This window comes from Elaeis guineensis, chromosome 6, assembly GCF_000442705.2.
Source record: "Elaeis guineensis isolate ETL-2024a chromosome 6, EG11, whole genome shotgun sequence".
Taxonomy (NCBI): domain Eukaryota; kingdom Viridiplantae; phylum Streptophyta; class Magnoliopsida; order Arecales; family Arecaceae; genus Elaeis; species Elaeis guineensis.
Window position 1 is genome coordinate 13,689,295 of NC_025998.2, and position 23,948 is coordinate 13,713,242.

Genomic DNA, 23,948 nt, shown 5'->3' on the forward strand with positions numbered 1-23,948 from the left:
AAGGCAACTGGGAGGTCCTCATTATAACCATCCATGCGAGTTAAGGTAGGCTTGAGCTCAAAATGAACATCCGTGGCACAAGGACCCCTCAGTGCTAGTCCATTCCCAAGTATCTTTGCGAACTGGAGGCCTCAGCTACGTACGTAAGAGCCAAGGGCCTTCCAACACCAAATATTTCGCGTCTCAGCTGACCTAAGGTTCGATCTACACCATATTAGCATTTCCAAGTTGATCCAATGTTGTTTTGATGCAACTTAAGGATCCGGCTAGTTATCATGAATATATTGGGTTGTGGACAAAATTAGCAAGAGTCGTTCTACCGTCATGCTCCTCGAGTCTAACATTACTATGGATACAATTAAGCTAAGATATATATTTCAGTATTTGGCTCCAAATACTTTCTAATCGAAATAATAAACAGTCTTATAAAATGAAAATCAGCACCGTTATTGATGATCTACAATATTTAGAATACAATTGAAAATTTCTTTTTTTCTCTTAAATTTTAGAGAACTGTTTCACTGGTAGAGAAATTGATAGTGGAAAAAAAACTAGTGAATGCAAATATAGCATGAACCATTAATTTGCAATTGCAAACCATTGACCTAATTGATCTTAATATTTGAAAAATTATGCAAATAAATTTGAACTAATTTAGATGTTCTTAAATGATTAATAAAATGGACACATGATAACTTATAATTAAAATGGTCAATTTTATTTTTATATTTGATGTGCAAGTAAGGACCTTAAACTAATGATTTTTGATTTACAGTCAATTTAAATGCCATAGATCATCATCAATATTTTTGAATTTCATTTTACAAAACTGTTCATTGTTTTTGACTCAAAAAAGTATTTAAAGCTAAATGTTCTCGAAAGCATCCTAGGCCAACTCTTCTCGTACGTTTTCCTCCTCACCCTAATTTTGGCGTTTCTACCATCCCAGTTCTCAAAATAAAATTATGGGACTGTAGACCCATAACATGCCCTTATGATTAGTGAGGCTCCTTATCTTCAACCAGTCCAAAGCTTCGCTAGTGAAGATGAGATCGCCATCACAACGGCATAGCGCATTTGCCCATGTTTGTTTAATTAGAGAACCCTCATATCTGCTTGCAGGGGAAATTCTTCGTGCACTGCGAGCCGCGTAGAAAATCCAATGTGGAGAGTATTTCTATATCCCATTAATTTATGTCGTTACTATTTTTTAATATATATTTAATATTTATAATTTTATTTTTTATTTAAAATTTTGAATGACAAAAATATCTTTATCTTTTAAAAAAATTATAACATCCTATATCCATATTATGATATTCTGCATCTAGAAAACCATAATTTTTGTTCAAAAAATATCATAATATAACGCAAGATGTCATAATATACACAAAAAATCATAATTTTTTTCAAAAAATAGAAGCATTTTTGACATTCAAAATTTTCGAATGAAAAAAAAAACTGCAAGCATTAAATACATATTGGAAAGTGGTTGGACAAAAATATCTTTTCCATATTATGATATCTTGGGTCATATCATGACATCTAGGATCATATTATGACATCCTACGTGCAAGAAGTCATAATTTGATGCAAAATACCATAATATATACAGGATATCATAATTTTCTGAACTATATTACAACATCCTGCATATAGAAAGTCATAATATACCACAAGGTGTTGTAATTTTTTTAAAAAAATAAAAATATTTTCATCATATAAAATTTTTAAATAAAAAAATAAAATTATAAATATTAAATTGTATTGAAAAATGATTGCTACATAAATCAATCACGTAAAGTGGTGTGCTTCATATCGAATTTTCTACTCCATCCACGATGCACAAAAAATTTCTCTCCAGATGCCGTTCGCTCCACTACCTAAGTAGACCATGCAATTATCTCAAACTCATTTAGGATCAATATTGGACCTCATTGGGTTCAGATGACCACACCAACCTGTCACCTTGTTCTGCTACTGCTCATCGAATCAAAGGATCTACAGTTCTCGTGAATCAGTACTCTACACGTGTTTTCCGATGGGATTCGTGCACCATTCGCGAGTCTACGCCAGCATCCATGTGTCACCGACAAGCCTTGTTTTGTTTCACAATCTTGGCATCACTCCGCAGAGAGGAATCTCGAGGACGCAAGCCACGTAACTCCGGATTCCGGATGGATGACAGCGTGAGCCTCCCGCGTGAAAGCAAGCACACTGCGACCCCCAAAGTACGTTGCTGTACGGCCATTCGTTGGATTTCTCTCCCATCCTCTTTCCCCTCTCCTTCTCACTCCAACAAGCTTCTAACTTTCTCTCATATCACATTCCCACCGCTCCAACCACCCTCTGCCCTCCTCATCCACAAAACTTCCACGACCATGTCTAAATATTTATCCAAATGTACCAATCCGACTTAAAAAGAAATAAATAACTAAAAACTCGCCCTTTTACTGACAAAACAAAACTATTATCATCCATTGTTAATAATACATCATCATGTGGCTTGATTTTGATACCATGCACGTTAAAAATAACGAAGGGAGTTAACTATTAACTAAAGGGTACGTCTGCTTGTAATAATTAGTTCTAATTATATTGGAAGAGGCTGGGCCGGTCCCGGACAGGGAATTGGGCCGAGGGGACGACGTTGAGTCGCCACGAGAGGTAGGACACCTCCTCCCCATCCATCACGTCGTCATACGTCGAGATTGAAGGGCTCTTTGACGCCGTCACCGTCGAGTTATAACAACTCCACGCTTGGTGCTGCTGCTGCTGCTGCTGCCGTGGGTACCCATACCCGATCCCCGTTTGCTCCGCCGTTGCCGACACTACCGATGACGACGTCGGCGACGCCGTCGACGCCGCCGCCCGTCGCTCCTCCTTCTTGTAACGGATCCCACACGCGTTGCAAAGTGACTGTATTCCGGATAAAACTGGTGAGGATAAACTTCATATAATTTTGTAGCAAGATAGGAGTGAATAACGGAGCTGCTTAACGTTACCTTGGGGCCACGAGGGCCGTTACGCCAGAGGGGGGTGGAGGTGGTGTCACAGTTGGCGCACCTACGAGCGAGGAGGACGGGGTCAGCGCCGAGGTTGGAGCAATTGGTTGGTCCAGTGGGTCCATGAGAGGCCACCGACGGTTGCTTGCTAGACGGGGATAGGATATCCCAGCACAAGCTAGACACGCAAGACGGCTGCTGGATGGGAGTGGAAGTGGGTGGGGGCTTGTGGGATTCGGTGCGGCGGGTCGATGGCGTGCCGAGGGATAGGGTGCAGTCCACTGAGGATGGGGACGGGATAGGATATCCAGAATCGAACACCTCATCCATGGCTGATTGCTTTCCCGGGAAGAGAATGGAGAAGGAGGTGCTGCCACTCGCGCCGCAAGCTCCGTAGAGGAGGCCACAAGAGCACGGGGTTGAGATACCCCCGCCGCTATGGTGGCCACACTGGTGTAGCATTATCCCAAGGACAGACAGCTAGCTCAGCGCCAGGAGGAGAATAACTCAATGGAGGATGGGATAGGGGAGAGGCAGACTCGGTTGGGATGGCTTTTAAAAACGGGGAGAGCACGTACTAGGAGGGCATCGGGATGGGAAATGGCAAGGGCAACTACAAGCTACAATGTCTGTGTGTGCGTGTGTGCATATAATGTGGTTATATATGCAGTCGCGCCAGCAAACAAAGGACAGCCGGGTTAATTGAATAGATTAATTAATGGGGGCTTGGAACAAAATAATGCGAGCCATGTAGCATGGGAACTAGGGAAATGGGAGATCGGGGTTTGTCTGTTTTAAGGCTTTGTGAAGGAGAGAGAGAATAAGAAACTATAGAATTTTTCTTAAACAAAGTTTGGAAATGGAAATGAGCATATTACTATATCCGTAGCCAGTATTAAACAATTCTAGGATACATGGGGGTTGGAGAAGACCGGTCAGCAACGGTACAAAGGTGTCGTCTAACGAGAGAGAGAGAGGGATGTGGAGGGAAGGGATTAGATCCTCCGGGATGGGTGCACTGCAGAGGTGCAGTGGGGGCGCGGCTCAGTCCAAGTCAGTCAGATAACCTCCTCGGTCTCTCAGTAGCTGGGTCGTTTGGGCTTTGTGTACACACACTCTCTCTCTCTCTCTCTCTCTCTCTGTCTCTCTCCAACGTATCTTTTTCTCTGCCTTGGCTCTCTCTATGTATTCCTCGATTTTGGCTAGGCAACCAAGTTGGCGTTGTTGTTCCTCGTTGCTCCGCGCTACTTATGCAACACAACGACGTGTGACAAGGTCTGGGTCTACGTGATTAGCAAGACGATGTATCATGACACGCCGAAGAAAGAGAGAGAAGGGGGGAGAGAGAGAGAGAGAGAGGAGGGGTTAGGAGGCGCAGCGAACAATGCGGGTCAGAGGAGACAGATGGGGTTGGTCCCTGGGCGGTCAAAAGAACCCACGTGACTCCTGGAACAGTCTTCCATATAATCTCACACTTCCCCGATCACGAGGCACGGATTTAGATGGCCAGGCACGAGCCAAGACCGGCCCCACACCAGATCTTTACTCTGTCCTCCCTCGGATCAGCGTAAACGTGGAACGTGTCACGCTTACACACGAAGGACCAGCAGGCTCTGCGAACCGGATCTCCTGTCTTACGCTTGGGTTCGCACGTGTCAATCTCCACGACGAGCCTCCCCTTGTCCAGTTCTGTCACGTGATTACCTCTCCACGTACGTACGTGGTTCTCGTAACGAAATGTGAAAATAGGAAAAAGAAAAAACAAAAAGGAAAAGAGAGGAGGATATCATATTATGGATAGCCTGAGCCTGAGCCTGAGCCTGAGGGGAGGAAGGATTTATATGAGACGGCTTCGGTCATGATTACGGACGCTTCAAAAGGGGGCCGGGCCGAATCATCGGTCCAAGGACCGGTCGGTCAGTGGCGCAAGATCCCGTCTTTTGACACCAATCAAAGCGAGAAGAGAAGAGAATATTGGAGATGTATCAATCTATTTCGTCGATTTATCTAAAGTCTGGGCAGGAAAAGGAGTTAGGCTACTGTTTAGCTAATCATCCCTCCCTGCGCGCCCCTTGGCACGGCTTCGTGAGCTGTTGTTACTGCGTCGATTTCCCAGGTCAAAGGGAGCAGCTCAGATAAAAGAGAAAGTGAAAGCTGATGGAGCCCATCATTCTAACAACCAAACCCCTCCTCTGCCCGACAGGATCAGCTGTCCCCTTGGCCCCTTGCCACTGCTCATACTTGGGCCTCCAACCATGAATCAGCTGCCACGTGGTCGTGGGACCGAATAAGGATGTGCTGGCAAGGTTACACGACGGCCGCTATTTGCTCCATTTTTGTTAGGTCTGTTTGATCTGATGAAAACAATTTATTATAACGAATGAGCAGTTGTTGGCCATTATATAATAGAGATTGAGGAGCATTAAGCCAAAACGGTGATGTTTGTTCAAATCCTTGTTGATCCAACTAAAAAATCCAACCGATAAACACTTTTGATCTGAATTTTGCTCGTGGAAAATCATGAATCTATCCTGATGATGGACAAATTTTGGGTTATCCTACAGCTGCAATATATCATCCAGTGTATAATACATCTTTCTCTTTTGCATAGATAAAAGTAAAGTATGCAAGTGGTGACAATTGTTATCAATGAAAGCCATTGAAAGGTCCCTTCAGAATATGTATAGTGTGCTACATATCATACTATTTTGTCCTCTTTTGACCGAATACTATTGTGCTCTTTTGCTCAATTAATCATGCATCCAACATGGCAGCAGGGGATTGATATAAAGTGTTAAATATTCATGATGAACAGTATCAATACCATGTGGATCCGTTGCTAACATGTGTATGATTATGGGAGCCCATGAGCCCTCTTTAACCTTGTCATAATATTATAACGGCCGTTATTTCAAACACGAGCTGAACAGCTAGATTGATGCACTGTGTTCGGTATTATTGGTAGATCAGCTGATCCATCCAAGGAGATCGTCGTCAAAAAGTTTGTCCCGACAGTCGCCAGAGCGGAGCCTAGAGATTGGCGTCCGGCGTTCGAGGTGAGAGAGTGTGTGTGTGAGATAGCGAGAGCGATCGGTTTTGGCGACCACCGCTTTCCAAAAGATGCCCCCCCCCCCCCCACTCTCTCTCTCTCTCTCTCTCTCTCTCTGCCTATAAAATCCAACCCTAGCGAACAACGAGCGAGCGTCGTCCCCGAAAAAGAGAAAATTAAAACGAGGAAAAAATAGATACCAAAATAATACCCATTCAAAAAAAAAAAAAAAAAATCCCATCCATCTCTCTCCATCTCCCCATCCTTCCTTGATAACCGAGTTCTCTTGACCGGGGTACAACACTTTGAAGTGACCGCCACACACCCAAACATTCCATGCACCAATCATCACATGCCACGTAACCATCCTAGTGCATCTAATGCGATCCAACATGGGATCCACGCGAGTTTTGCTGACGTGGAGGTTTCAGGTTGGTGGGAATCTACACGTGTTGGTGTGCGACCCAGACATACGTTGGGAAGTTTGTTTCACCTTGGACGGCCGCTACGTGCCACGTCATCATGCACAAGAGCACATCAGCGTGGCGTTCATGATCCAGGCCAGTGTGTTATAGCTTTACGTATGTAACGGACTGTTGGACCGGGTTGATATGACCCATCTGATGTGGTCCTTCTCTTGCGTCCCCACAGCCTGACGCTTTTCCCATGAATCGGTGAACATCAACGGCTTTTTAAAATCGGTCCTCCCGTGGACGAAATCGAGATTGACTGGATTCTCGGGTTCTGGAGAAGATTTCGGTGATGTGTCCATGAAAAAGCTACCAAAATTATATTTGTCAATGCCTTAGCTCTATCATTAATTTCCCAGGAAAACAACTCCTGTCGACGATGTCCGCTGCATGGGTTTCAAATATACGGAGTACTTTATAATTTACATTCACCGAGCAGACGAGGACTATATATATATATATATCCATGCTTGACAAATTTTGTTGCTCAATGATAAATAATCTGTATTTATGAATCAACAATTTTAACAGCAATAAAAAATATATGCACACGCATTGCTAAAGAATTTTAAAGCCTGCCATATTTAATGCAACTAATTAGTGATGGTTGTTTCTGCTTCAAAGAATACCTAAATGATGCCTTACCAATTGGTTGAGTTGGTGTGTCTTCTAACCATCTAATTAAACAAAGAAAGAAAAGTATCTTCATGGCTTATGCAGAATATGATGATTGTAAATCCAATGCTAATTATTTAATAGTCAACACTAATTTGCAGGTGAGTAGACCAGTAGTAGAAGTAATTTGTCTCTGATGTCTAAACAAGAACATTCCATCATATGTGTATGCTTGTCATTTTCATTTTTTTGAAAGCAAGATTTTGCAAAATAGTATTTGTCATTCAATAAAATTTATGGTTATAGATAAGGTCCAATCCCCAAAAAAACACTTTAAATATTAGTCTTAAAATGAACCCATAGTTGGATTGTTAAGAATGAATCAAGTGCAACTTAAGATGGACAAGCGGGAATACTTGACCATCCAGAGTACCATATCATTATTTTTAGCATGTACCATATATTTTGTTAGGGTCATGAGAGGATAGATGGATGAAGTTGGAAGAATGGATGATCCTATCCAGCATTTGGTTCAAAAAATTATAAGAAGGATAAATGAAAAAGAAAAAATTGACAGCAAAGATCGGGAGGTGGAGATAGAGTGCATTTACTGACATGGGAGGTGGTGTGTCAATCGTTGAGGGATAAGAGACTTGGTGTTCAGTCTCTGATCGCAAGATGTGAGGTCCTGATTGTTCGCTATACGGCTAGAATTCTTCCAGACCCAGAGAGCCTATAGAGTACGATGATGAGGACTAGATAGAGGACTTGGACTGTAAGCGAGGAGATTCGGTCTAATCGGATTGCATCTTTTGTGTGGAGGGAGATCTGTGCATGTGCTCCAGAGCTCATTGCTCAGATGCAATGGCTAATAGGTGATGGTTAATCTATGCGGCTCCTGCATGATCAGTGGATTGACGAGCTTCCATTCAGTCGATGGCTAAAATTTATTAGTCATGAAGTGACGGATGCCATTATAATGAGTGACAGCCTCTTCAATGCAAATGGTGCTAGATGGGATCCAGCAATGGTGGCTCATCTTTTTGAAGAGCAGCTGGAGGAGCAGATATTGGCCCTTCCTGTTCCGATCCACAATAGCCTGGATGTTAGGGTTTGGAGGAGCTCTTGCTCTCCGAGAGCAGTGACGGCAGATCTTTATTGATTATATTAGAAGGAACCAATCAGGTGGATGGATGCAATGGATTTGGAGAATAGGGGTATATTAGTGGGTGAGCCTCTTTCTTTGGAATGTGGCATAAGATCAGCTTTCGACGAGATCGATTCTGAGGGGCCAGGGTATGGAGATCCAGTCGACTTGCCCATACGGTGAGTTAAAGGAAGAGAAGGTAGAGGTACATTGGCAGATGAGCCTTTTTCTTTAGAAGGTGGCATAGAATCGACTTTCTATGAGATCGATTCTGAGGGGCCAAGGTATGGAGATCAAGCCGACTTGCCCATGATGTGAGTTAGAGGAAAAGAAGGTAGAGCATATTTTATTTTTGTGCCCAAGGACCAGGCAAGTTTGGCATCTTGCTGGACTGCACCAGCATTTTATTCAGACTGCAGCTCCTACTCAGGCATTCTTGAAGCACCTTCATAGGATTGTGGGAGCTGTCTCTGGTGTGATGGTTTCTTATGCTACATATATGGTCTATTATATTTGGCTTATCAGAAATGGCCTCATATTTGAGTCCAGGAGAAGCTTAGTAAGATTTAACCTGGAGAGAGCTCGTATTCTGATGGCAAAGGTGAGTGATATGACATCCAGGCCTTTGAAAATCTAGAACTCCCACCATACTCATGTAGCGATCCGATGGATCATTATCGCTTGAGAGCCCCCTCTTTCGAGATATCTAAAGATCAATTTTGATAGCAGCATTAAGATGGACAGGACATGATAGATTTTGTGATCCGTGGATCTGACTCTAAGTTGATAGCAGCTGGGGGAAGCTATCTCTTCACACCTACCGTACTTGAGGTGGAGCTCTATGCTGCTTAGATTGAAATTCTGCATGCCAGACAAATCTCGAGGGCCGACCATCTCATCATTGAACGTGACTCGACTACGATGGTTGCCTAAATTCAAAGCTGCACCCATGGAGGTCATGCTCACCCCCTTCTGAAGGATATTTTTGTGCTATTATTGGGCTGTCGTGTGTGTGTGGCCAGACATATCCTTCAGAAGGTGAATACTAAAACCGATTGGATGGCATCCCTATGAAAATATTATATGAATATCATCTATTATCTTTTTCATTTTGCTTATACTAAATAGAGAAAAAAATTATTTCTAACTATTCTTGCATATTTTACGAAACATATGAAAGGATGAATGAAAGATTCATCTATCCTTTCCCTCATCCATCCTTCCTCTTCTATCCATCCATCCTTCAATCCATCCTTTGTACCAAACAATAGATTAGCTTAACCTATTAGCTGGTATGTGATGCCAAAGTTCTAGACAGGAAATATCCAAAATTTTGCAGAGGCTTGACCCATACCCAGCCCAAAACAGAGCCTGTGGATCACTTGGTTAACAAAACTAAAAAGTCCAGCCATCAGGAATAATGCCGGTCCTAGTTAAATTGGATTATTTTTACTTAAACGTATAATTAAGGTACTATCATTTGTTAGACATGGGTTTGCGGATCACATCGTGCACCAAAAATTACACTGCAACCAGAGGCCTGCTGTTTTTCTCAAAGCTGTAGAGTTGTGTGTTTCCGAAATCCGTGGAGCAAAACCATGCGTGGTACTTTTTCTTTTTTTCCTAAAAAAGAAAAGATGTGGACCCACATGGGGACTGATCCAGTTTCATTGGGAACATGAAATAGAAGAAACAAAGTGAAAACTAAATAGGGACAGTCCATTTACTAACTACCTAAAATAAAAGTGTCTCGAAAGAGGAAACATCAGATAACTTCTTGCAAAACGCGCTCCACTCCTGCCACAGATGTAAAATTTCATCAACAAACAGACTTTAGACTTCAGCTGAAAGCTGAAAAATCCACGAAATAAAATCACATGTAGAACTCATTTTCCTTATAGATTATGGGCTTCAAGTTGTTCTCCAATTAGGCCATATAAAATCAATTTTGAGTAAATATGGAAGAGATAGAAGTTCTTTCTCTCTGCACTAGGCCTGTCACTTTAGCCTTGTAGCTTACCTGGATTCTGTTTAGACTTTGTAGGCTTTTATGACAGGTAGGAGCTCAAAGATGGAGCAGAGTTTGTCCAAGATGGCGAGACCAGGTTGGCCATGATCTGTGACTCAGTGGACTACCAAATAACTGAAGAGTTTGCCTTTCTCTTTTCGTAGGAAAACGTTAAAAAAATAAAGGCGTTGCGGTGGAGCCAAACTACAGGCGCGGGCCCGGAAAACAAACGCAAGGCCATTGTACACGCCTGGGATGCGCCTGGCATGTGGAGCAGCCCGGTCGGTGCACCGCCTGCTGCCTCCAAGATAGAAGATTTCTTTAAAAAAAAAAAAAACATTCGAATTAGATTTTTCTTCGAGTAAAGAGAGGAAAAGGACTATCTCTTCAATGTTTACTCAAAATTTATTCCCCATGGACTATTGGCTTTAACCACTCTTCACCATTCGACAAAAAGATCGTGTCATATGAAAACCGAAGTGAAGAGACCTTCTCAAAACCAACAGGATCAAAATCCAGCAATATCACCATTAGAAGAGGCAACATGAAGCAACCCAGGAAGAATTTCTGATCAGCACAAAGAGAGAAGGAAATACACCACCACCCTGCCTCAAACCTCTTCTAACTTTAATCCACCTGCATGGCTTACTATTTAGAACATAGCTGTCTTAGAATGATGTAAAAGTTCCCTGATCCAACCAATCCATTTCAGATCAACCACCCTAGCCTCAAAAACACTAGACAAAAACTCCTGGTTCATGTAATCATATGCTTTTTAAAATCTAACTTCAACAAAACACCTTCCACACTGCAATGGGATCACCGATAAACTACTTTTAGAACTCCAAAAACCATCCAAAATATTTCTTCCATCAACCACAAAAGCAGGTCGAGAAGAATCAATCAAATCATCCACAACAGCTTGTAACCTATCAGCCAAGATAATGGATACAATTTTATACACAGTTAATGCAACCAATTGATTGAAGATGTTTAATCTCAGAAGCCAACTCAACTTCAGAAATCAAAATAATAAGAGAATAATCAATTGGACCTGAGTTAACAACACCTTTTATGAAAACCATTAACCATCTATAAGCAATTTGAATGATCCCTCACAAAACGCCAAGCTTCTCGAAAGAAAAAATTAGAAACCATCGAGCCCAGAAGCCAGGCCAACCCCTAGACCAAAAAGACAGCCTCCTGAATTTTATCCATAGGAAACTCTACTTCTAGGTTAGCTGAAATCCTTCGACTGAACACCATATAGAGAATGCCATTCAATAGAACAACTAGCTTCCTTTGTACCACCAAATATGCGGTTATTAACTTGTGGGTGCTTTCTCTCCATTCTGGGAGTTTGTACATCCTCTCTTTCCTTCCTGATAAATTCAGGTGGATTTCCATCCCTGATGATCCTTTTACTTTAAAAAATGTTTCATCAGGGGAGCAATTTGACACAAAAGAGAGAACACGCATTGCCATATGTCATCTTTACAAACCATGCCTTATAAAATTGAAAAAAATGTGACTCGATTAAAGCAAGCATATGATTATTGGTTGTGCACCTGTGCCATAATAGCTTCTGTTCTTTCGAGGGACCTTGGCTTCAAGTCCCCACAAAGTTAGAGAACGGATAAGCTGGAAAAAAGGAACTAAATGATAATATCGATGAGCAAGAAGCTTTAGTGATGTGCCAAAATGCCATCTTGTGCAACATTTTCAAAGGCTGATATCTCATTCATCTTGGCGGGTGGCTGACATATTGACGGAAGGCTAGAGAATTCAAAAAAATTATAAGATATTGCAACTTGTACATCAACTAAAATATTGAAATATCAACTGATATTTGAAAGAATGATCAATTTCATTGTCTTAGGTCTTGATTTTAATGTTCAGCAATTAACATACCCACATAGGTATTAATGAAATGTGACTAAGAAAATCATGGCTAATTAGCTATTATTTTAGGAATTGATTTTAATAATAACAACTAAACAAAAAAACTATTTAACATTTGGAAGAAAATCAGAAAATCTCATCTAATATCTCAATATAGTGCTTCGCAATATTTTGAGAAATATCAGCTTGCATAACATGTGCCATGCAAACACACCATACTTTTTTACGGCTAACCTCCAAAATAAAAACCAAATTTGTATGTGGCATGGCACCATGAATTATAATGCTGAAAACCCATAATTTACATTTGAAGTTTCAGATGATATCGTTCTATTAGCAATAACAAGTCCTAATACCGCCCACAAAAAGCAAAAGGAATTATAATACCACTTTGTCTATTTGTTAGAAGTAGCATGCATCTTAATAGCCTTTTTGTAATGCCATAACCATGCGATAAAACTTTACTTCACAGAGTGACAACAACAGTAGCAGCAGTAGTAGTACATTTCCATACTTGAAGGGGTAGATCTTGATTTCAACAAGAAGACTTGAATCATCGGACAAAGAAAGCAGTCAGTATGTCACAAATTTCATAACCGCTAAGTGCACCATGTTATACAAAATTTTTCACGAGAGAAGGAAATTAACTACTCCAATAATTATTTGACTTTGTTTATTAAACTCCTTTTCAAACGAGCGAGCAGCCTAATTTATGTTCATCCCATTGCTTTTTAGACTATAAAAATTTTTGCCTTTTCTCAAAAAAAAAAAAAAAAAAAAAGATCAAGCGCCTAAATCATTAAGCAGTCCACCTAAGCAGTCACAAATCTTACCGGCTACGAACTACCTGGCCACCTTGATAACCTATGGTCCATCTTTGATCTCATTCTCATACCCATCCCAAAAGTCTACAGATTTAAATAAAATCCAGGTTTGCTCTAGGTCTAAGTGACAGTCTTAATAGAGAGGAAAAGAACCTCTACCTATTCAATATTTACTCAAAATTGAAATTACATAGCCTCTACTTCTCCTTATAAAGCTAAAGACACCATGACTTCACTAGATATGATCCCTTAGTCCTTAATTGACTATGACACTTGCTGACTTCTTCCCAGCACTGTATAGTGGACAACTGAAGGCTTTCCTAAAATAGCAAAATTCTAACTCTAGGAAACCTCACTTAAAACGCCACTAGATTATCTTCAAATTACAATCCTCATGAATTTAGAACTTTCCTAATCCAACCGACACCCAAACTTGAAATTTTAGATGACATTCCTACTTAAAAAAAGGGGGAAAAACTCACTTATAAAAAACCCTAAATCAAGTACAAAGATCACAAGAAAATAGAAATCGATCTTCCTAAAAAAGATTCATATACCATAGCTGGTATGTAATCTACAGTAAACACTCATGCTTTGTTTTATATATGCTTGAGCCCATATTAAACACAGATATGCCTATTTTTATCACTTGTGCCTATCCCACATTGTACCTTAGTCCAGGGATTAAAACCTAAATTGGAATCAAACAAGGGGCCACAAAGTAAAAATTTGGTCAACAGGCTGATCAGCAAGCAATGGTTAAACAAGGGCCATAAAGCAATTCCAAATACTAAACATGACATCAAATTAACTGAAAAATAGAACCTAAGTCTACCTAGTTGAAAACTAAATTACATCAAATCAAGGATTCAAGTGTCATGTCAATGGAATGCCGACTACTGGCTGGCAAAGTGTGCTGTGTCATGCATGCCAAAACACGAATAGAATATAATATAATAACATAAAGGAATTGGAACTATACCAAGCAGTATAAAGACATAGAGACCTGTCCTCACAAGGTATTGTGGCACACATGTGCTCGGTGCCTGAAACATGTTGACATGGGATGGCATGAAACAATTGGCACTTGAACGACTGATTCTTTGCATCAAATATCTTCTAGATATTCAAAACATTAATCACATTTTATTACAATTCTAATGTAGGTTTTTTTTTTGCCCCCTGAACAAAGAAGAAAAAAGATATGTACAGTATAACTACCTGAAGATAAATCCATTAGAATATTTTGCATCATAGCTCAACACCGCATTATTGATTATAGTTTAAAAAAAAAAAAGATATCACATTATTAGTTTTAGTTAAAAGAAAGACAATCTACTCCATAGTTCATAGAAGTATTACCAATCCAACTCAAATTCACAGTCCTAATGAAAAGGCAACCCCTCTAATGACAACAATGATATAAATAGCCTTAATTACACAATGTTGCATCAACCTTATTTCAGCATAACATTCATTGATTCTCCTCATAGAACTTGACTAACTAAATATATACACTTAGGCCTAATTGGCTGTGATACAGGTTAAGTCAGAGCTGGGTCAAAAGTGAAAGATCCATGTTCGATCCCAAATATTAGTGAAGTCTAAATCGACACCTGGCCCTGCCAATGATTTTATATTGGCGGTTTGGATTGGCTCTTACTAGGTTGTAATCTAACTAGGATCTTGGGAAGACTCAATCCATTTGTAGCCTAGAAAAAAAAAAGAGACAGTTAGCTCATAAGTGAAGCATGTATTGTACTCATTTGGTCCATCAAAGAATGAAATCCAAATGGACACTAACTAATTCCATCTATATCTCATAACTATATTTCTGGAATTTCTTAAATATGATTTGCAATTAATGCAGTGGATCAAAGATAGCAAAATGAATATAAGAAAAAATCTTTTTTTAAAGACTTACAGCATCAACAAATAAAATCCAAATGGACCCTAAGCAAATTCCGTCTATATCTCTTAACAGTAATCTAGTAGGATAAAAATGAATTTAAGAAGTTACATTTCTTTGGTTTATAGAATTCAAGAATTCTTTCATGTGAGGTTGAATTTTCTTATATGATGAATCAAGGATAACCCTGCAGGTATCGTTTCAATATGGTTGTCTGTATGCATCAGATACCTGTATCCAAGGAGAATAATCTTAGAGACATAGGATATAGTTAGTAGTTGGCTGCACATATATAAAATCAAAAACTGTAGGCATAATATTGACAAATACAGATAGAATACTAAATGTAATGATATCACAATTTGGATGTGTAAACTAAAGCTTGAAGTTCTCTTACAAAGCAATCTTGAAGAGATTGTTGATGCAAAATTGAAAGAGCAAACTGCCTCCCAGACTCGTACTTCTGGAAAACATTTCAATAATTATGATTAGAACAAAAAAGCTCACTACCATAGATATACAGAAAACATCAATATTACATCTCTTACAGCATTTGTTGCTTCAACATGGTGCCTTATCATTTTACTGGCAACCAACAGATGAAGGCAAGAACATCAATCCAAATGCAATTGTTTTAGAGCCAGCCGGTCGAGTTCATGCAGTTAAGTTCAGATTAAGAATACTTAAAAACTACAAAGCACATACTACTGATCAAATATCATTATCATAATTGACAAGCAAAAACCAAAATAGATCTATATTTTGCAGAAAGTATTTGCAAATCTCACCAATGATCACGGATCTTGAAATGCATGCCATAAATTTATGGTGTAACGACCTTGGTACTTATCCCTTGTATGCCCCCATAATCATGCATCATCTAATGCTCCTCCCCCTCCATCCCTTTTTTACTTCTTGGAGTACCATACTTGTTATTTGACCCCACAAGATTTGGCCAAAATTTTAAAAAATGCCATGGGGTACAAGAAGCAGGGGTAGTTATTATGCAGTATGAAACAGCATATATGGGTGCATATGCAGTTAGTATTTTATAAAACATTAAAAAAAATAAGTTTGATAACGATAATACAAAATTATTCCATAATTATTTGAACCTTTTCTAGTATTACTTGTCAACCTAAAAACTGACAATAGCCCCCTATGCAAGATGCTCAAATTTCTTTCTTTTTTTCTGATGTAAAACAATATGCTCAACTGCTTGAGTATGCTGATGCTGCAACTTACAATCCACCATGCAGCCTACTTGGATATATATTTGTCTGAGTCGGTGCAGTCACTAGACCACATCCACATAATGGGTGCATATGTGGCCATGTGAACTGCATTTGAAACATAACAGTAACCACAGCAGCTTCTCTGTAATTGCAGGAAAATATGAATTCTGAAGTTGCACTATGCTCCGATAGGAGCATCATCCTTAATCAAATTTTCTGCTATCAGAGAATCTTGACTACTTTAAATTCATTGCTGTCTTGTTACATCCAGCTTTAATAACTCCACATCGATATGATCTCCCACCAAGAGTTCAATTTGTAACTCTAGTCCTATGGGATGGAGAGAGAAAATCACAGTCTCAAATTGGATAATAAAAGTCTGCACTGCTTGATTGTGGCATTATTGACTGTCATTTGTTTTGCTTGGGCACCAGGATTAGGAAGGTTCAAACAGAACCAAGTAGTTTAGCTTAAAACAGGTTATAATAGTGATTTAGGCTGATGTGGGGTGATAGAGAAAAAACTTCTGTTGCTAGGCAGAAGCAAGATCATCATATTATATGGATGCATGTATACATGTATGTGTGTGTGTGTGCGCATGCACGCGCGTGTGTAAATATGCATATATGTGCAGATATAGGTTTATATAAGAGGTTATTGATATATGATAACTCAAAAAACATTCACCTATAATCTCTATTTCAAATTTTTATCACTAGCATATCTCACATTTCAGTTTAAAATCATTTTATGCTAATTTAGTGCAAAGTTCCCACTCATATGGGAAGTAGGCTTGGCAATGGGGTCGGGTCGGGTGCGGATTTGAGTCGACCTGATATCCCAACATTTTGACCCGAACCCGACTCATGACCCGACGGTGAACACTTTCTTTACCCATACTATACCCGATTGGGTATCGAGTTATCCAATCGGATACCTGCCCCACCTAAATGAGATTTTCTAGATGAAAATAGAAGCATTGAATAATAGCCCACTACTACTCTTCATCCTTAAGACCTTAACTAAGCCTAAAGGCCATACAGCTCACATTTCATACAACCAGCCCACATTTGAACAATATATATACATAAGATCGAATTGAATTCGGATCAGATAATGGGTTGGGGTGGCCACCATCCGAACCCGACCCAACCCAAGATATAAATTTATCGGGTTCGGGTCAGGTCAAAACCCGGTCAACATGTTGACCAACCCGACCCATTAGGGCTGGGCTGGGCCGGGTCGGGACCCGTCTGGGTCAGGTGTAATTGCCAAGTCTAATGAGAAGGGTGTGAGGACAACTAATGATCTTTGGAGGGCTTTTACTAGCAAAAGTACAAGATTTCATGCACAACTTGGTGAAAAGAAAATGAAATTAGAACTGCACTTGTAATAGGCAAACAGGAGACCTAACATACTCAAGAATATTTGGATCTATGGATGTGTGACCTTAAATGGATATGCGTATTTTGTTTCTAAACCATTTTAAAAGAAATAAAATGAAGAAAAATTATAGAAACACCCCCTCAACTTTAATCCAACTTTATTTACACTTCTGTATTTTAAAAAGTGTCAAACTGACCCTTCTAATTATCGATATATAATCTAGCCATCTATCTCCATTAATGAATGATGTCACGTGGCCATCACATGATATCATTATTTTATAAAATAATAAAAAGATCTTTATCTCCACCTTCCTCCTCTCTCCTCTCCAATTGATCTCCTTCTCTATTGCCGCCATCTCTCTTTTCCCTCAATTCTCCTCCATTCTCCTCCTACATGACAACTTCCTTCACCTCTACTCATTTTTCCACCTCCCTTCCTCCTCATCCATTTCTCTACCTCCTCTCTTCCTCCTTATGCATTTCTCCTCTTCATCCTCCGCCTCCTTCAAGCCGTCCATAAATCATCCCCCTCCACAGCAGCCCCCTCCACTTCTGCCCCTTTTCACCAGCAATCCATCCTTCCCCCTCCCCTTCCTCCCCATCTTCTCTGCCTTATCCTCCTCCAACCTATTCCTTGCTGCCGGCCTCTCTCTCCTCCTCCCTTTCCTCCTCATTCACTTCTCCTTATCCACTTCCTCCTCCAAATCTACACATGAGCCTTACCCCTCTACGACGACCCCTTCTACATCCACTCCTTCTCATTAGCAACCCATCCTTCCTCCTCTCTTTTCTCATCACCCATTTCTCCTCCTCCATGGTAGCTCCTTCCACCTCCACCCATTCCTCTACCTTCTTCCGTTCCTCCTCATCCTCCTTTAAGCAGCCCATAAGCCATCCCCCTCAACGGCGGCTCCCTCCATCTCCGCCCCTTCTCGCCGGCAACCCATGTTTCCCCCCTTCTCCTCCTCCAACCCATTCCTCACCAGCGGCCCCTCTCCCCTCCCTTTCCTCATCCACTTCTTTTTATCCTCTTTCTCCTCCAAACTCATCCACGAGCGAAGGGCATTTCTATCCATTAAAAAAAAAAACTAACACTATTTGTTGGTAAGTGAATGGATGGACCACATTGGAACATATTGATAACTAGAAGAGCCAATTTGACACTTTTTAAAATATATGGAGTGTAAGTGAAATTGGGCTAAAATTGAGAGGGTGCTCCTGTAATTTATCCTAAAATGAAATATGTATTTTGCAGAATGCTCCTCATTCCAAACTTATTTCTGGTGATTAATTTTTGCAAACTATCATTATCTACAGCAAGTCTCCAAAGCCAATTGCTCTGAAAGGTCAGGAATTTATCTAATGATAAACCCCTTAAAATATAACTCCAAAAAATCAATATCCTCTAGCAAATAATAAGATAGACCAGCGGTTGATTGTTCCAAAGGGTTTACTTTATTAAGCTTCGGCTATATGAAACAAAATTATATGAATTTTGAATACATTGAGGTTATACAAGGTAGCTATATAAGAATCAACATAAAAAGGGATTAAAAGCAATCCATCCATTGAATCTGCCAATTTATCACAAAGACCTGAAGCCAGCAAATGTGAAACAACAGTTACTGAAAACATGACCATTCTCATATTACATAGTGCTTAATCTTGTTGTCCAAGACATTCCTAGAAATCAAGGTAACCCATACTGTATGAGTTTTCCATGATAATACTACAAGTAAATAAGCTTCCCAAATACTGACAATACATGCAAAACATGTACACTAGTGTTAACATGTAAGCATAATTACATGTATCCCTATGAAGTTTATAACATGGATTTTGAGCTTACTTAAATTATAATTATGTCATGTTAGTTTATATGACAGATTATGCAATGCACATGATAAACAATAATCAATACAGATATATGGGATGAATTGTGATTCAAATTTCTAATAAACAGTTGGAAATGATGTTTTGTTTGTTTTTATGAAAATTATATATGTATATAAAGCAGTTAATGGTCCGTGTCAGGGAATTTGATCAAATAGCATGTTTGAGCATGGAAGAAATGGATCCCTTACTCTCTACAACTTCAAAGGTCAATCAGACAGTTCCCTGTCTCACTAGAAAATAAAAACAGGAAATCCAATTTAACATTATCATAAACTCTTTAAAGCCAGATTTCTAATCCATACAAGCAGCCATACCTTGTGCACTAGTCTTTGCACTAGCGATACCTGTTGCACTATTTAAAGCACAGCTACACTTATCTGAACAAGAAATCATGATTCCATCCACACTTCTTTTTGAGATCATCCAAACTAATCATCATATTCACAAGAAATATAATGCGAAAACCTACTAAAAACAAGAGAGGCAACAAACTTAAATTAGCAAATAGCCAAACAATCTATTTTCTATATAAGCAGCAAAATCAAGGTTTGTGCTTTGTCAACTATAGTTCTCTAGAGATATAATCACTATCAACATATAGGCTGAACCAAAAATATATACAAAAACTTTAAAAATAGACACTCAGACAATCATCCTGCCAAACTACACATCAATAAAGTTTCATCCACATGATGTAAGTGCTTGATCTATAATCCACTTTTACCAGCAACAGGAAGCCTCTGGGGAAAAAAACCAAACACACTTTTAGGATCAGTGCTAGATGACAAGCACTATGATAAACAAAACAAGGAGATAGATCTAGAGTTTTACACGTTGCTCTTCTCCAAATAAACTATCTTATTAATCATCCAGAAACAACAAATTAATTTTGACGCTGGTGATACAGATTCACATTGCCCCTTTTGCTGCTTCTCTGAATATTATGGTAAACTCAACTCACTCAATATTTGAAAAGGAAGTCCTATTAGATATTATCACAAGATCTTTCCAAGTCAAGGTTCAATTCATAAAAAATGTTATGGATTTTACACCAATATCTGATCAAATTAATACAAGCTAGGTCTGAGTAGCAATAACGCCATGCAGCAGGGAATCAACGAAGACCTTATGATACATACTTATTCTTTGAATTGACTTCATCTACAGTCCCTTGGGTATTCAAGCAACACCCTCCACTTTTATCAATATCAATCTCTTTCAAATATTGAAAGTCAAAAATAGTATAAAGATAGACAAGTACCAATTTTATTGGATGGCATGTGCAGGATCTAGTAGGGTCTTGATACAGTCGATGAAGGAAAAAAACTAATGGCATTCAAACAAAGGACTCGAAAGACCTTGAGATGAAAGGCAGAAAGCCATTTTGCAAAGTTAGACAACACAGCAGGCATTCAGTTCGCTTTTAAATAATAACAGGATTCTTGATTCCCCAGAAAGTTCTTTCTTGAGGTAATTTGATCATTAATTTCAGCAGATTATCTTATAACATTAGCTTCCAGCTAAACAATCAGACAAACTCAAGAAAATGCATCAGAAAAATTAAAATTTAAGAATATATTGAAACAGCATCTTGTGAAGAAAAGAAAATTATCACATGTTAATAAAAGGAATCGACATTCACTATATCCAAATTTTAAGCATTGTACCTCAAAGAGAACATATTATGCAAAAAGAACTCCAGCATGTACAGTATTGAAGGGAAAAATGCATAAATATCTCAACTGGAACAGAGATAATTGATGCAACCATCATAAAGTAAATATTACATATCGGACAAAAGTAGATGGCACTGAAATTATTACTGAAGCCTTAAACACGACCACATTGAAATAAAAGTTCATTGGAGAAGAACAAGAAAAAGTGGAAAAAGCAGCATGTGGAAGCAGGAAGCTAGTCATAATGTCAATACTCAGTTCCAATGGCATTTTACCTTAGCACACATGAGGGCACCATGCCTGAAAGCTTTCACATTATTGAAATACAGGAATAGCAATCCGATAATCCAAGAATTTAAAGTGCTTGCACAGATACACTAAGACAGCCAATCCTATGAGTCCCATAATTAAATAGCAGATCCAGTAATAGATGGACAATAGCTAAGAGAAGAATAGCCCAATCATGTCCCTTAGAGGGAATATATAACCGAACCCCCTCAATCAATCAGCCTAATTTTCAACACAACCACCATTAGTTCTGCAGCTGTGAAGAAGGAATACCATCGACTAACTGCACAGGGTACCTATCAATGCAGTCCTCCCATGGACTGTTGGGAGAAGGTTTAACGTTGCGAAGAGACTGCCACACTGCACTGTTGCACTTGAAGCCACTTCCGAACGCGATCTGCCATACCTTGTGGCCCCTCCGAATCCGCCCCTTGGCCTCGATGTAGGCGAGTTCATACCAAATGGAGCTGGAAGATGTGTTGCCAAACCGGTGCAGGGTCATCCGAGAGGGCTCCACATGGACAGGCAGGAGCTGCAGGTTCTTCTCGAGCTCATCGATCACAGCACGGCCCCCGGCGTGGATGCAGAAATGGTCGAACGCGAGCTTGAAGTCCGGGATATAGGGCTTGATCTTGGCATTGAAGAGCTTCTTGGCGACGAGGGTTGCAAAAAAGAGGAGCTGCTCGCTGACGGGGAGCACCAGGGGGCCGAGCGTGGTGATGTTGGTCTTGAGCGCCCCTCCAGCTATGGCCATGAGATCCTTGGAGAGCGATACCCCGACCTTGCCGTCGTCATCCTGCTCCTGGTACACGCACTGGAAGGCCTTGTCATCGGCCCCGCGGTGGGTGCGCACGACATGGACGAGCCTGTACTTGGAGCGGCGGCGGTCGGCGGAGCGGTTGGAGAGGAGCACGGCGGCGCCGCCGACACGGAATAGGCAGTTGGGGATGAGCATGGACTTGCGGTTGCCCAAATACCAGTTCTGGGTGATGTTCTCGGCGCTGACGACGACGGCGTAGCTGTTGCGGTGGGCCTGGAGGAGGTCGCGGGCGAGGTCGATGGAGATGACGCCGGCGCTGCAGCCCATGCCGCCGAGGTTGAAGCTCTTGATGTTGCTGCGAAGCTTGTAGTGGTTGACGACCATGGCGGACATGGAGGGGGTGGGGTTGAAGAGGCTGCAGTTGACGACGAGGATGCTGATGTCCCTGGGCTTGATGCCGGTGTTGCGGAATAGGGCATCGAGGGCGCCGAACATGACCTGCTGGGCCTCCTCGCGGGCGTGGGCCATGGTGGGGCGGGGCGGCAAGGCGTGCAGGGCCTCGGGAAGATAGGTCTCCTGGCCAAGGCCGGAGCGCTCGAGGACCTTGCGCTGGAACTCGAGGGAGGCGTCGTTGAACTCGCCGCAGAGGCGGGAGTGCCCCATGAACTTTTCGTACGGGACCTGGAGGCTTTCCGGGGGGCGGTAGCAGGCGTAGTCGACGAGGTACACCGGGCGGGGCCGCGTCATGATGTAGACGGTGGTGCCAAAAACGAGGAAGGTGGAGCAGACCACGACGCTCACCAGGTTGTACTGGAGGTGGAGCCACAGCTGCCGGATATCGGAGCGCCCGGCCTCCACCAGGATCATCGCCATCAATGGAATCAAGAGCAAGGTCAGCAGGTGGGTGATCAGATAATGATACCCTAATTTCACATACTTGAGATTTACGCTCTGGAGGAAGTCCGGCAGCCGCCGGCTCGGGCTTTGCTCCCGCGCCGGATGCTGGATCGGGGCGCTACCGGCTCCTCCATCGCCCATCCTGGACTGGAACTGGAAATTGAATCTACAACAGAGGATGATGAATAGATCAATAGGGAAGGGGAGATTAGAAGGGAGCAGGATGCAGGCCAGGGTACTATCCAACCCCCTTTGGTATCTATGTAAAGCCTAGGGTTTGTCTATCGACCAGCAAACCTTGGCCTTTCCTGGCTTGGTGTCAACACGGCGGACCGGTTGATGCTTCCAGGCTGGTTCCTTGCTCGTATCTTCACGCTCCACCCTGTGGTTCGCTGGCGTGTGGGCTTCTATTTATATAGCATAAGAAAGGGAAAAAAAAAAGGAATATCCGCGAAAAAAATTCCAACCCTTGAAAATAAGTAGAATAATATATGGTGGCGAGAAATCCAATAGGAGACGGTGAGTAGAATTATGTCAAGCGGTGCTGGCGTAGGTGTTGCCGTCGACGGTTTTTAAGAAGAGACGGAAGAGAGGAGATCGTGAGAGAGAGGGGGGGGGGGGGGGGGGGAACAGAGGGCGAGTGATGGCGGCACGAGGAAACGACAGCATCCGCACTGTCCCCCTCGCGCGCGGATAAAAAAAGTCTTTCCCCGTGGGCCCGCCGACGCTCTGGTGGGTGAGGGGTGCCTGGGGCTGGGAGCGGAGAGAGCGTGCGTGTGAGCAAGCAAAAAATAGAAAGCGAGATGCAACGACACCAACAAATGGAGGGCTGGAGGCTACATATGGGCCAGACCATCTGGAACGCCCCACGGCTTGTTT

At 41.2% G+C, this 23,948-nt stretch overlaps 3 protein-coding genes across 6 annotated transcripts; all 3 read right to left on the bottom strand.

The window, feature by feature from the left end:
• Positions 1 to 2,416: 2,416 nt before the first annotated feature.
• LOC105047168 (GATA transcription factor 15) lies at positions 2,417 to 3,612 on the bottom strand. Its single transcript, XM_010925975.4, has 2 exons — positions 3,006 to 3,612; positions 2,417 to 2,919 (listed from the first exon to the last, which is right to left on the bottom strand). Exons 1-2 carry the CDS (start codon positions 3,465 to 3,467, stop codon positions 2,590 to 2,592), a joined length of 792 nt encoding a protein of 263 aa, XP_010924277.2. The 5' UTR covers positions 3,468 to 3,612; the 3' UTR covers positions 2,417 to 2,589.
• Positions 3,613 to 9,711: 6,099 nt separating this feature from the next.
• On the bottom strand, positions 9,712 to 21,228 carry LOC140858479 (uncharacterized). 4 transcript variants are annotated; one of them, XR_012142044.1, is made up of 5 exons: positions 19,763 to 21,228; positions 15,327 to 15,392; positions 14,003 to 14,066; positions 11,863 to 12,070; positions 9,712 to 10,613 (listed from the first exon to the last, which is right to left on the bottom strand). XR_012142044.1 is itself a non-coding variant. In XM_073259226.1 (4 exons), exons 1-4 carry the CDS (start codon positions 19,869 to 19,871, stop codon positions 11,980 to 11,982), a joined length of 330 nt encoding a protein of 109 aa, XP_073115327.1. In that variant the 5' UTR covers positions 19,872 to 21,228; the 3' UTR covers positions 11,227 to 11,979. The 4 variants fall into 4 exon arrangements, 1 of the variants encoding a protein (XP_073115327.1); XR_012142046.1 differs by lacking the exon at positions 9,712 to 10,613 and adding an exon at positions 11,227 to 11,712; XR_012142045.1 differs by lacking the exon at positions 9,712 to 10,613 and adding an exon at positions 11,227 to 11,718.
• A 138-nt stretch (positions 21,229 to 21,366) lies between these two features.
• On the bottom strand, positions 21,367 to 23,605 carry LOC105047165 (3-ketoacyl-CoA synthase 4). Its single transcript, XM_010925974.4, has one exon. The coding sequence runs from the start codon at positions 23,208 to 23,210 to the stop codon at positions 21,657 to 21,659; it is 1,554 nt and encodes a 517-aa protein (XP_010924276.2). The 5' UTR covers positions 23,211 to 23,605; the 3' UTR covers positions 21,367 to 21,656.
• Positions 23,606 to 23,948: the final 343 nt, after the last annotated feature.